A 12,207-nucleotide genomic window follows, 5' to 3' on the forward strand; every position below is an offset into this window, starting at 1 on the left:
CCTTCTCGGTCTCGCCTCCCTTGTAGTCCCGCCTCTTCTCCGCCCGCTCTGCCTCTCCCAGCTGTCGCTCTTGTCTGTCCCCGCCCCCTTCGCGCCCCTCCGTGGGCTGAGTCACGTGCCCTGGCGGCGGCGGCGCCTGCGCAAAGCGCACCCCGGCGGCTGTCAGGATGAGGAGGCGGCGGCGGCCGGCGGCTTGGCCCCACGGTTCCCGCCGCGGCCCAGGCGCCTGCTGAGGCCGCGCCTGCCCCGGCCCCGGCGCCGCTGTCCGCTTGGGCCTCCCATGGCGCAGCCGGACCCTGGAAGAGGAGAGGCCCCTTCCGATGGTGAGGCCGGAGGCGGCGGCGGCGGCGGTGGCGGTGGCGGTGGTGGTGGTGGTGGTAGCCGCCCGTCTGTCCAGGAGGGGCGGAGGGAGGCCCTGGGCCGGGCCGGGCTCGAGCCGGGAGGTGGGGCGGGGCGGGGCCCTGGGCTTCCCTGGGTCCGTGCGGGGCGGGGGCGAGGGAGGGGAGGCCTAGCCGCCCTGCGTTCCCCACCTCCCCCCCTCCGGCCCGTGACCTTGCGGAGGCCAGACCTGCCCGCGCGTTCCCTGGGGTCGCCCCTTCTTTCCCTGTGGCTCCCGCACCCCCGCGGGGCTGCTCCCCGACCCCTCCCCCAAGCCAGTCGATCCCACCTCCTTTGGGAAGCTTTCCCGGATTGCCCTTCCTTTGCTCCAGAAGCCCCTCCACGAACAGTGGGGGTGGGGAGGCCCCAGTACCGGAGGCCGGCCCGGGAATAGCTAGGCTGATTAGCACCCGGGTGGCTGTTGGATTCTGGGAAGCCGTAATGTGCATCCTCGGAGTAACTGGATCCTGGGATGAAGGAGGGGATCCTGGTCACCCGATGCCGGGGCTGGGGGGGGGGGTTGACTGGGGAGCCTGGAGTTGGAGAGCCCTGGGTTCAGGTCCCGCTGCCGCCCGTTAGCCCGTGGCCTGGTTCTCCTTCCTCCCTTAGCGGGCTTGGCGGGCTGGGCTCCTGGTGGTGTAAATGTCACTTTGTTCCAGCCTTCGGGGCTGGAAACAATGTTATCAGATCTCCGGGCTGGGCTCCCCGGGGAGGCCCGGCTTGTTTGGGCTTCTCCCTCCCTCCCTCCCTCCCTCCCGGAGGGCTGCTGCTGGGAGCTGCTGTCCTCCCCTGTCCTGGAGGGAGCTCTGAGGAGGTGCAGAAGAGGCCTGGAGGCCTGATTCTTTGGGAAAAGCCAGCCTTTAGCCACCCTACCAGGCCCATATCTACAGCTCTTGCAGCAGCGGGTAGGAGCCCCGGGGCTAGCCAGGGGACCGGCAGCTTTGTTTTCAGGGGCCTCCCTGCCCTTTGTCGCCAGAGTTGGCCTGCCCTTTGCCCTTTGGTGGCTGCAGGCTTCTCAGCTGGCATCTTTGAGTCCTTCTGGGCTCTCCAGGCTTACCGGAGAGAACTGGTGTGAGGCTCTGTCCATGCCCCGTTTTCTGACAACAGTAACTTAATAGGTGTGTGTGGGGGGGGGGGGGGAGGGGGCGCCTTTTCGTCGCCTTTTTTTATCGTCCTTTTTTATTTCCGTTCTTTTGGGGCTCCGCCACGAAGGTGTTTCCTCAAAGAAAGGGAGACTTTGGGGTTGTTCATCAATCTTTGGCTTCTTATTGTCTCGGATCTCTGTTTCTCCTGCGTCCCTTTTGGAGGGTTCCCAGACTGAAGAGTGGTAGGAAGGCTTAGCCCGTGGGGGGTCTGAATGCACGTTTGAGGCCTGGCCCCTGGCAGGGGCTCCTGCTAGGCTTATCACAGCCCCTGTGGGGGAACCCGGGGTGGACTCGCCTTGTAAAGGCTTTTCACAAACTGTGACCAAGCGCTCTGAGCTCCTTTCTTTGCCTCCCATGAGGCTTGCCGAGCGCCTTTAGAGTAGAGACTCGCTTGGCGGCAGCTGAAATGCCGGAGAAGAAGGGGGCCATCGAACCAGGTCAGAGGGAGCCCAGCGAAGCTCTACCGAAAAGACGACGACGACGAGAGAAATGAGAGACGTGTCTGTGTGCATGCCTACAGATGTGTGCACACGCGTGTGCAGACGTCGAGGCCCTTGGGAACCCCCCCACGCTTTAAGACTTTAGAAACCCAAGTCGGGTTTACAACATGTTAATAATAATAATAATAATAATGGCAACGGCTTGCATTTATGTAGCACTTGACCATTTGCAAAGTGCTTCGCAGATAGGATCTCGTGTACCCGGAGAGGCAGGTCCAGGCCTTGGCACTATTTTACAGATAAGGAAACTGAGGCAGTCAGATGCTATTACCCAGCTTCGAATGGGTTGAACAGTGGCGCAGGTCCAAGTCTGAGGCTTTTCACCCTCCTGGACAGCTCCCCTGCTGCCATTTCTAGGGGGTGGAAGGGAAAGGAAGGTTGGGGAAACCCACCCCACCTTCACCATGTGCCGGAAGCAGCATTCCGAGGCGGTGGAGGGATCACTTGGGAAAGAGCAAAGCTTTGGCAAAACCCTCCAGCCTGAGTAGGGGGAGGCATCTGCTGCTGACTGTCTCCTCCATCTTTGGGCCTAACCTTCGCCTACACTGGCAGCCTCCCTCAGGAGGGAAGGAGAAGGGCAGTGGTGGGCCATAGCAGGCTACACACAAACACAGAGAAAATCTAGATTCGGGGGGGGGGGGGGGGCTGATTATTTCTAGACCATAAAAAGGCATTTCGATTTGCTGACTAGGCCTGACCTGTCTGTTGTCTGGAAACACACTTACTTTACTTCATCCACCCTCCTAACAGCTGACCTGTGTCTGCCCTTTGTGGGTAAATAATGCCATTTACCATCCGAGCCTCCACTTCTTTGTGGTTCATTCGTGTTGGGCTCCCTGTGACCCTGTTTGGGATTTTCTTTCTTTTCTTTCTTTTTTTTTTTTAAACCCTTAACTTCAGTGTATTGGCTCTTCGGTGGAAGAGTGGTCAGGGTGGGCCATGGGGGTCAAGGGACTTGTCCAGGGTCACCCAGCTGGGAAGTGTCTGAGGCTGGATTGGAACCCAGGACCTCCCGTGTCTAGGCCTGGCTCTCTATCCACTGAGCTACCCAGCTGCCCTCTCTTTTCTTTATCTTTTAGAAAAAGTGGTTCCATGGTTCCATGGTTCATGTTCTTGCTCTCTCTCCCCCCAACCCCCCTGGTTTCTTCCTGTGTCATCGATCAAGACCTATTCCCATATTATTGATAATTGTTCTAGGGTGGTTGTTTGGGGTCTGCACCAACCGTTTGGGATTTTCTTGGCCGAGGTCTTGGGGTGATTTGCCGTCTCCAGCTCATTTTAAAGATGAGGAAACTGGGGCAGCTGGGTAGCTCAGTGGTTGGAGAGCCAAGCCTAGAGATGGGAGGTCCTGGGTTCAAATCCGGCCTCAGACACTTCCCAGCTGGGTGACCCTGGGCAAGTCCCTTGACCCCCATGGCCCACCCTCACCACTCTTCCACCTAGGAGCCAATACACAGAAGTTAAGGGTTTAAAAAAAAAAAAAGAAATAATAATAAAGATGAGGAAACTAAGGCAAAAAGGGGGAAGTGATTCGTCCAGGGCAGCCCAGCTAGGAAGTGTCTGTGGTCAGATTTTCTTTCTCTTGAAGCTCTTACGATCCATCTTCCAGTCTCATTCCACCCAAGAACCGCTCCCTCCAACCCGACCAGTGGTCTCTCAGTTGGTAAATCCGCCGGCCTTTTCTCGGCCTCTCTGCCCTTTCCTTGATGCTCTCTGCTCTAGGTTTTCTGGCCCCCTCGTCCTGCTGCTTCTCCTCCTACCTCTGACCGTGCCTCCTGTAGCTGTGGGTCTGTCCTGGGCCCTCCTCCTTCCCTTCCGGGCTGGCTCGCACTGAATTGCCGTCTCTCTGCTGCTGCTTCCCGGATCTCTCTTTCCTGCCCCGATTTCTCCCCGAACGCCGGTCTTGCGGCTCTGCCTGCCTTTCCGACATCTTAAACCCGCTGCCCAGGAGGTCTCTGCATTCAAAGCGTCTAAACTTCCCCCCAGCCTTTCCCCTGCTCCTGCCTTCTCTGTTATCAAGGAGGCCAACCCCAGCTTCTCAGTCCCCCGGCCTCAAAGTCCAGGAGGCAGCCTCGATGGCCCCGGTGGGCTCTGCTCTGATGCTGGCCCTCATCTCCTCTTGGCTGGCCTCCTGCGCCGGCTGCTGCTCAGGCTGCCCGTTCCCGGGCCTCCCCACTCCCCGCCATCCTCCAGCCACTGACGTGACTCCGGTCAGGCCCCTCCAGGCTCAGGGGTGACATGCTGAGCTCCAGTTTGGAGGCCAAAGTCCTCCAGAGCCCAGCCGCCTCCTGCCAGCCTTCCTCATCCCCTGCCACGTGCTCTTAGACCCAGAGATCCCGGCCCGTCCGCCATGCCTGACCGCTGCCTTCTCCGACGGGGCTCCGGCTCCTCCCGTTCAGGGCCTTCTCTCTCTCCGTCCCCACTCACTCCGGTAGCTGCCCGTTGGCTGCTCGTCTCTCCCATCAGAGGGTTCGCTCCCGGAGGCCGAGGGCTGGCTTTTGCCTCGTTTCGTAACGCCAGCGTGGATGAGATTTCAGCTCCCATGAAAAGCTGATGAACAAACCAATGATGTCCAGGAGAAATAGCAGAGAACTAGCAGAGAAAATGTACTGGAATGAAGATGAATTGGGGGACGAGAGCCAGGCCCAGAGACAGAAGATCCTGGGCTCCAGTCTGGTCTTAGATACTTCCTAGCCGTGTGACCCTGGGCAAGTCACTTAGCCCCCATTGCCTAGCCTTACCCGCTCTTCTGCCTTGGAACAGTATACAGTATTGATTCTAAGGCAAAAGGGGAGGGCTTAAAAAAATGACGACTCGGGAAAAGCTCCTCCTAAAAGAGTTTTAGCAGGAAAGCCGGGGGGGGGGGGGGGAGCAGTTTCCTCTGGGTTTTGCATATATTCAGCAGACAGGGAGCATTTATTCAGGCCTCTGACGATGATTAATCTGTAGCCTAAGACGGAGGGAAGCTCCAGCCCATCGTCTGAGTCGGGGCAGGATCTCCACGGAGGGTCGGGGCTCCTCCGAGAGCTTCCCGAGATCCGCCGGAGGCCCGGCTCACTCTGGTTTGCCCTCTTCATCTAGGAAGGAAGAAATGCTGGAGTTCTGCTTCCCATGTGCAGGGAGCCGAATACAGAGCGGGTCCATTTGTGTGTGCACGTGAGGAACTCCGGTTACCCGGAGGCCATCCCCCCCCCCACACACACACACACACCCCCTGGATTGCCCTTGGGACCCTGCAGAGGGACCCCAAACCTCTTGAAATAAAGGCCTTCCTCTTAATGGCAGTCTTCTGATGTTTTATGGCTAAGACTCATGGGATATGAAGCCTCCTCGTGAAGACAGCCCGAGGACCCTGGGAATAGCAGGCTCCGTTAGACCATTGGCCCCATTTCTAGGCTGGCCCCCAGGAGGGCAGCTGGGTGGTTCAGTGGCTAGAGACGGGAGGTCCTGGCTTCAAATCTGGCCTCAGACGTTTCCTAGCCGGTGACCCTCGTCACTGAACCCCACTGTTCAACCGCCCCCCTCGTGTCTGATTTTCTTAGAAGTTAAAGCTAGAAGGGACCCAAACCGAGTCGTCGTAATCCTCTTTGACTAGAAGGCGCTTTCCCTTTGCTCTCTTTGGGGCCGTGTTGCCGGCTCAAAGGGAGGGCAGAGTTTTACAAAGTGGAGGGCATGGCGTTTCCCAGAACGCTTGGACGATCACAAATGGTTCGTGATTTATTGCTCTGGGTGGCTTTGAGATCCTCTGAAAGCTGCTTGTTCACCTCCCTTCACTAGTATCGCCTGCACCTTCTCTCCCGGTTCCTGCTTTTCTTCTCATTTTGGCTACATTCGTTTTGCTTTTGCAAAAACTTGTCAATTTTATGTTATCAAAATTTCGTGTTTTCCCTCCTGGGACCTGTTCTGTCTCTTGCTGCGGTCACGAACTCTGCCTCGTCTCCAGGCCTGACGGGCACGTTTTTGACGCCCACATATCAGCCTCTGCGTCCGAATCGGGTCCCCGCTTTGACCTTTCTTGGGCTGAGCCTCGCTTCTGCCAAACTGCTTTCCCTTTCCCAGCGGTTTGTGTCAGATGGGGAATTCGTGCCCCACATCTGGGCTCTTTGGCCTCGCCGAACACCAGGTTACTCCCATCATCTGCGTCTGTACGTTCAATAGAGACCCTCGTCTGTTCCGCAGACCCGGCACTCGGTTTCTTAGCCTTTACAGCTTCGTGAGAGACTTGCGATCTGGCACGCTGGGCCGCCTTCCTTCACGTTTTCAAAGCATGGATTCTGGGGATTGCTTTGCCCTCCGCTTCCTCCAGGTGGCTTGTGTGCGAAGCGCGTTCTGTCACTGTGCTTGCCGGTCCTTCATTTATTTATTTATTTTTTAGGCCCTGATATCTTTTTTATATATGTCCTTCTATATTAATTTTATTTGTTACAGGGCTAGGCCATGGGGGTCAAGTGACTTGCCCAGGGTCACACGGCTAGGAAGTGTCCGAGGCCAGATTTGAACCCAGGACCTCCCGTCTCTAGGCCTGGCTCTCCATCCACGGAGCCATCCAGCTGCCCCTCTGTCGTTCCTTTAAATGGAATTTCTCATCCTGTGTCGTCCCGCTGGGTTTTGCTGGGAATCTAGAGCGGCGGGTGCCGACGGTTTAGCTGAGTTTGTTCTCCGTCCCGCAGCTTCACTTCTGCGTCAGACTAGCGTCCAGGCGGGAGCCCTCGAAGCACGCCCTCGTCTGTCCCTGGTGGCTCCTGGACTATGGAGTCAGAGCGGTGCCGCCCCCGGTACACGCGGTCCTGGATGGGCGGCAGCTCGAGCCGCAGGTTTCTGCCGTTTGGTCCGCTTCTGGCGCATGAAGTCCCGTCGCTGGGACTGAACAGCTCTTTGGCGCCGGCGCTGCTTCGGGAAATGGGCCCGCTTTGGCTCTGGCTGCCTTTGAGGGTCAAGCTGTAGGTGGCGCAGGAGGGCTTTGGTGGGGCTCCTTTTCCCGTGCGGGTCTGGGTTTTAGTTTCTACAATACCCAATGGATGGACTTAAGAAAAGAATAAAAACACAATAAAATACACGAAGGGTTCGACGTTCCCGCCGTGTCGGCTGGGGTTCCCTCGGAAATCCTCCGGGAGCTCCGCGATGGCTGGCTCCATTCCTTTCTCGAAGATGGGGTTATCGAAGCATTTGATTTCCTTTTCTGGGCAGGGAGAGCACTGGGCTTGGATCGGTTCCAAACTGGCTTCAGACACTTCCTCGCTACGAGACCCTGGGCAGGTCCCTTAACCTTGTCCAATGGCCCGGAGAAGGAAATGGTAAACACTCCAGTATCTTTGCCAAGAAAGCCCTCAGGGGAGTCGTGAAGAGTCGGGCACAACTGAAATGACTCGATTTCCTCTTCTGTTATTTAGGGTTTTGTGGCAGTCCCGTGTGTGTGTGACCCAGAAATGCAAACCTTTTCTTAGACATCATTTGTGGCTTTCCTGGGGTCACCAGTCAGTTTTGGGGACTGGATTTGAACTCGGGCCTTCTTAAGTGCTCTAACCACTGTGGGGCCATCTGGGGGTTGGGGTGGAATGAATGTACCCGGGTGAGGGAATGTGCTTTGGAAGTCATTTGAGCCAGGAGGGCCGGCCTGGGCTCTGAAGGGACCCGGCCGTGGAAGAAGAGGCGACCACGAGCTGAGTGTGCGCCGAGAGGAGGCGGCCCTGAGCAGAGGGAAGTTCCACAGTGGAGCAGCCATTGAAGCAGGCTTTTGGAGTTGGGAGCCGGGAGGGACTGCAGTTTGCTTTCTTTTATCCTTTCCCCATTCGATGGGCATCCGTTAGGGAAAATGCTACCCTGCGGGGCAAAAAGCTTCCTTGCAGCGCGACTCTAACCCAAGCCCGAGCCCAAACGAAGCCCCGAGAAAGGGAAAAGTGCGGCTCGTCTCGATCTTCGCTGTGGCTGCTCGGCTGCTCCCGGAAGGAGTGACGCGTGTGGATCTGCTTCCTGCTCGGGTCAGACCTTCTCCTGGGCGCCGCCGACGTTCTGGCTCTGAGGGCTGCGGCCCTCTGCGGGGTCCATGCTGCTGTTTTTAACAGGCTCCCACAGACGGGGCTGCTCTGGGAAGGTTTCCTCAGTGTCTGGGTCGGGAAGTCGACGGCCTCCCTCTCAGGGACCCAGGAGCACAGGCCATCCCACAGCCATCCTGAGCCCTTGAGCCGTGGCGTTTCCTTGTTGGTTCCTTAGGGCGCTCCCACCTCTCACCCCGCTTCTCCTGGCAGTCTCTGGCCCTGGGGGCGGCCGCTCGACCCTCCTCGGCCCCTGGGCCCGTCCCCTGCGCCGTTCTTCCTGCCCCCTTCAGCCACTACCTCAAGTTCCTAAAGGGCCCAGGAGCAAATAGGAAGCCTCTGGCACGCTGCCTCCTGGGCTTCCTTCTGAAATCCCACCTCCTACAGGAAGCCTTCCAGGGACCCACACACGCACGCCATGTTGTCTCCCCCATTAGGCTGGAGGCACATCGAGGGCAGGGACGATGTTTGCCTCTTTCGGACTATTCGCGGTTGGTTGCTTTGAGCTGCCGGAGAAGCAGAGAACTTATCACGAGGCTCTTGTGCCCGTCCCCTGTGGTGCCCGATGGGAGGGCGGTGGAGCCCTGGATGCCGGGCATCGTTGGCAGGGAGCGTCTCCCCTTTGCTGACCCGAAAGGCCTTTGGGGGCTTGACGGGACCTTGGAAGTCTTTGTCTTGGTCGTCGGTGCTGAGGACGACCCTCACTTCTCGCGTTTGCCCGCGGCTCAGCCTTTCTTCTCGGTTGCCGCCCTTTTCTCCTCGGAGCTCCTTTTCTCGCCTTCTTCCCACTTTGCCGAAGGGTGCCAGGAGGGCAGGCTTCTTCCTGGAGGAGTTTCTGGCAGTTTGGGGATGACTCTCCCCTCTCCTGACCTAATGCCTCTGCCATCCCGAATCTCCCTCCTCCGGCTGCCTTGCGGACACCTCAGCCTGCATGGCCAGGGGCGGAGAGTGGCCATGATGTCCAAAACGGAGTTCATTTCCCCCCAGAGTCCTTCCTTCCCTGATACCGCAGAGGGCAGCACCCTCATCCCCGGCTCCCAGGATCCCCTCCCGGCCCCTCCCCTGCAGATCCAAGCCCGTTCATGCAGGCTTCCTTTTCTCCTCTGATTCGGCTCCTTCCCCCATCGGGATCCTCAGCACCCGGGAGTCGGTCTGCCTGTCCTGAGTCTCTCCGGACGTTCAGCTGTCACTCCCCTGCTCCTTTATCCTCAGTGGCTCCCTTTTACCTCCAGGAATGAATACAAAATCTTGTTTGGCATTCGGCGCCTTCTCATCCCCTACTCTTAGGGCGTGCAGGTGTTCAGAGAGGACTAGCAGCTCTGGCGGGGGGCTTGCCGTGCCCTTTTCAGGGCTGCTCGTCGGCCTTTGGCTCTCACCCGAGGCTCCAAGAAGCTGTGGCATGCCCAGGGGCCACGAATGACCGGCCTGCTAAGCCATCTCCAGTCAAAGCCAGCAGCCAGTTCAAGCATTTGAAGAGTCCCCCGAGAGGATGGCTGGACGAGCCCGGCCTGTTCCAGGCTCTGCGGGGCTCTTGAGCACTGGGCCAGACACGGAAGCCGCCCAGAGGTCTGCCGGGCCCTCCCCGGCCATCCTGACTTTTCTCCCTGGACTCGGATGGCTGTGGAAGAGGACGTGAGGCTGATAGGATCCCTTCTGGGTTGTCGCCCTCTCCTGTGGGCCTCCTGTGCAGTCGGCTCCCCCCCACCCCCCGCTGTGGTTCTGGGGAGGCCGAGGCTCAGAGAGCTCAGGACGAGGACGCGCAGCCGGTATTCCGAGTTCCACCCACAGGCCTTGGTGCCGCCTCACGCCCCTTCCTGTGGCAGGGCCGGTTTCCTTGCTTTCCGCTGCCCGGCCGCTCCATCAGTTGTCAGTATGGACCGGAGCAGAGCCTCGAACACGTGGAGAAGCAGGAGCCCGGAGCGCCACTTCAGGCCCTACGGATGGCTGCCGGCACCGGTGGGCCTCTTCCCTGCGCTTTTGTGGTGGTTTGCTGGGTGTCCAGCCGTGACTCAGACCCTTCGTGGGGAGCCATGCGGACCCCGAGCTGCCGCCTGAAGTCCGCAGGAAGGCGCACCTTGCGCTTCGTCGTCCCTCTGTCGCCCCTTGAGCGCGGGTCGTCCGGGGCTTTCCTAGCCGGGCCGACGGCCCAAGTGAGGAGGACACGGGCTTGCTCCCTGCCGGTGCCGGCCAGCCTTTTTTTTTTTTTTTTTTTTTTTTAAACCCTTGTACTTCGGTGTATTGTCTCATAGGTGGAAGATTGGCAAGGGTGGGCAATGGGGGTCAGGTGACTTGCCCAGGGTCACACAGCTGGGAAATGGCCGAGGCCGGATTTGAACCTAGGACCTCCCGTCTCTAGGCCTGGCTCTCACTCCACTGAGCTACCCAGCTGCCCCTGGCCAGCCTTTCTTTTGCCCCTTGTCAGATAGATCCCCCCAAATGCAGGTTGTTTCCGGCCAGCTGCGGCTTGGCCTTTGCCCAGGTTGTGGGGGACGGCAGGAGCCCTTTGGCTGCTCCTTCGCCTCTTGAGCCAGCCTCGGCCCTCCTGACACTGTTGCAGGGTCCAGCTCGGGGGCTGGCTGGGTCCGGGGGCCTGTGTGCGAGTACTCGCTGCTCTCGTCATTCTTCCTCCGTTTCTTCAGCATCTCTTCCGTGGGCATCCCCTGTTGCTCCTGACAGGATTCTGCCTGTGCTTTTCCTCGGATGCCCCTGAAACCTGCTCTTCCGAACCCGGGCCCGTGGGAGTTCCGTCTCCTCCCTGGGCTCCCTGCTGGTTGGGGAGGGCTCCTTTGCCTCATCAGATGACCCTCTGTGGGATTTTCCTGGCGGAGGGCCTGGACAGACAAGGAAACTGCAAACAGGGTGAAGGGACACACCTGGGGTCCCACAGCCAGGAAGTGGCTGAGGCTGGATTCAAACTCAGGAGCACGCGGCTCCCCGACCCCAGGCCCCGCCGGCACGACAAGTGCCACCATCAACGTCCAGTTTGTAAAAACCCAGAGGAGGGCGCCGTCAAGCATGTTCTCTCCTCTAACGAGAACAGATATGGGGCAGCTGGGTGGCTCGCTGCGTGGAGAGCTAGGCCCGGCCATGGCAGTCCTGGGTTCAAATCTGGCCTCTGGCAAGGTGCTTCACTGACCCCATTGCCTAGCCCTAACCCCTCTTCTGGATGGGTTCAGAAAAGGAAAGAAAAGCAAGTGGATAAAAAGTCCAGAGCAGATGGAGCCGCAGAGAGCCCGAGGAGCCCGCGCACTGGGGCGCCCACTGGATGGAGGCTCTCTGCTAGCCCCATAGCTCGTGAGTCTCGGAAAGGAGATTTGAAACCGGGTCGGCCTTTCCAGGGGAAACTGGGGGAAGGGAAGGGGGGGTTACCCGAGGACCCCCGCCGTGACTGAAGAGAACCATGGGCCAAATCGCACTCGGCTTCTGCCCGCGGGGTCTTGTGCTTGCTTCTCCATTTAATTCAGTGCAGTCCACACTGGGCAGGTGCCAGGCACCGGGCTACGAGGGAGAAAGAGGCCCCGGCCTCAGAGAGCCGACAAGCTCATGGGGCGCAGGGGCGAACCCCGGCGTCCCCAGATGACGTTCTGTGGCGCCCACAGCAAGCAGAAGGGAAGCACGCTGCCTAGCAGAACGCCGCCTCGCTGAGGCTGGGCCATCTCGGGGTTTGTCCCTGGCCGGGCAGTGCCTTGTAGGTGCTTAGTTTGTTTTGGGGAGCCGCAGTCTCCAAAGCCCTCTCGGCCTGAGATAGTGATGGTGGTGCCCACTTTCCGGGACCCTGCGGAGTGGCGGCATGAGGCTGGTGTGAGGAGAGGGAGGGCACCGGACTAGATGGTTCCCAAGGCCCCCTTCCCCCGGCTGCACAGGTCCAGAACCCTCCAGTTTCCATCGATCATGATGCAGCCTGTCGGGAGGCCAGTCAGGGACACCCACGGGCTGGGACTGAAGGATGACCCGGGAGCGAGTCGGAGCGTGGAGGTGGGGGTGGCCTGGGACGTGGACTGGCTCCCCCCAGAGGACCATCTTGTCTTAGAGCCCCGCCACTGTCCCCACCCGAGGGAGGGATGTTAGAAGGAGCCACTTTACGTAGTCGAAGAAAGGACTACGCTGGGCCTCTCGGCACCAGTTAGCCAGGCCCGACGTGATGCTCTTCTA

The 12,207-nt window shown here is 59.3% G+C and overlaps 1 protein-coding gene across 1 annotated transcript in view; it reads left to right on the forward strand.

Moving 5' to 3' along the window:
* The first annotated feature begins 198 nt into the window (after positions 1–198).
* RABEP1 (rabaptin, RAB GTPase binding effector protein 1) overlaps positions 199–12,207 on the forward strand; it is a 45,876-nt gene continuing 33,867 nt past the window's right edge. The window contains exon 1 of the mRNA XM_044675271.1: positions 199–323. Within this exon, the coding sequence (XP_044531206.1) occupies positions 281–323 (43 nt within the window). The 5' untranslated portion in view covers positions 199–280. The remainder of the gene's footprint in view (positions 324–12,207) is intronic.

This window comes from Gracilinanus agilis, chromosome 1, assembly GCF_016433145.1.
Source record: "Gracilinanus agilis isolate LMUSP501 chromosome 1, AgileGrace, whole genome shotgun sequence".
Lineage (NCBI taxonomy): Eukaryota > Metazoa > Chordata > Mammalia > Didelphimorphia > Didelphidae > Gracilinanus > Gracilinanus agilis.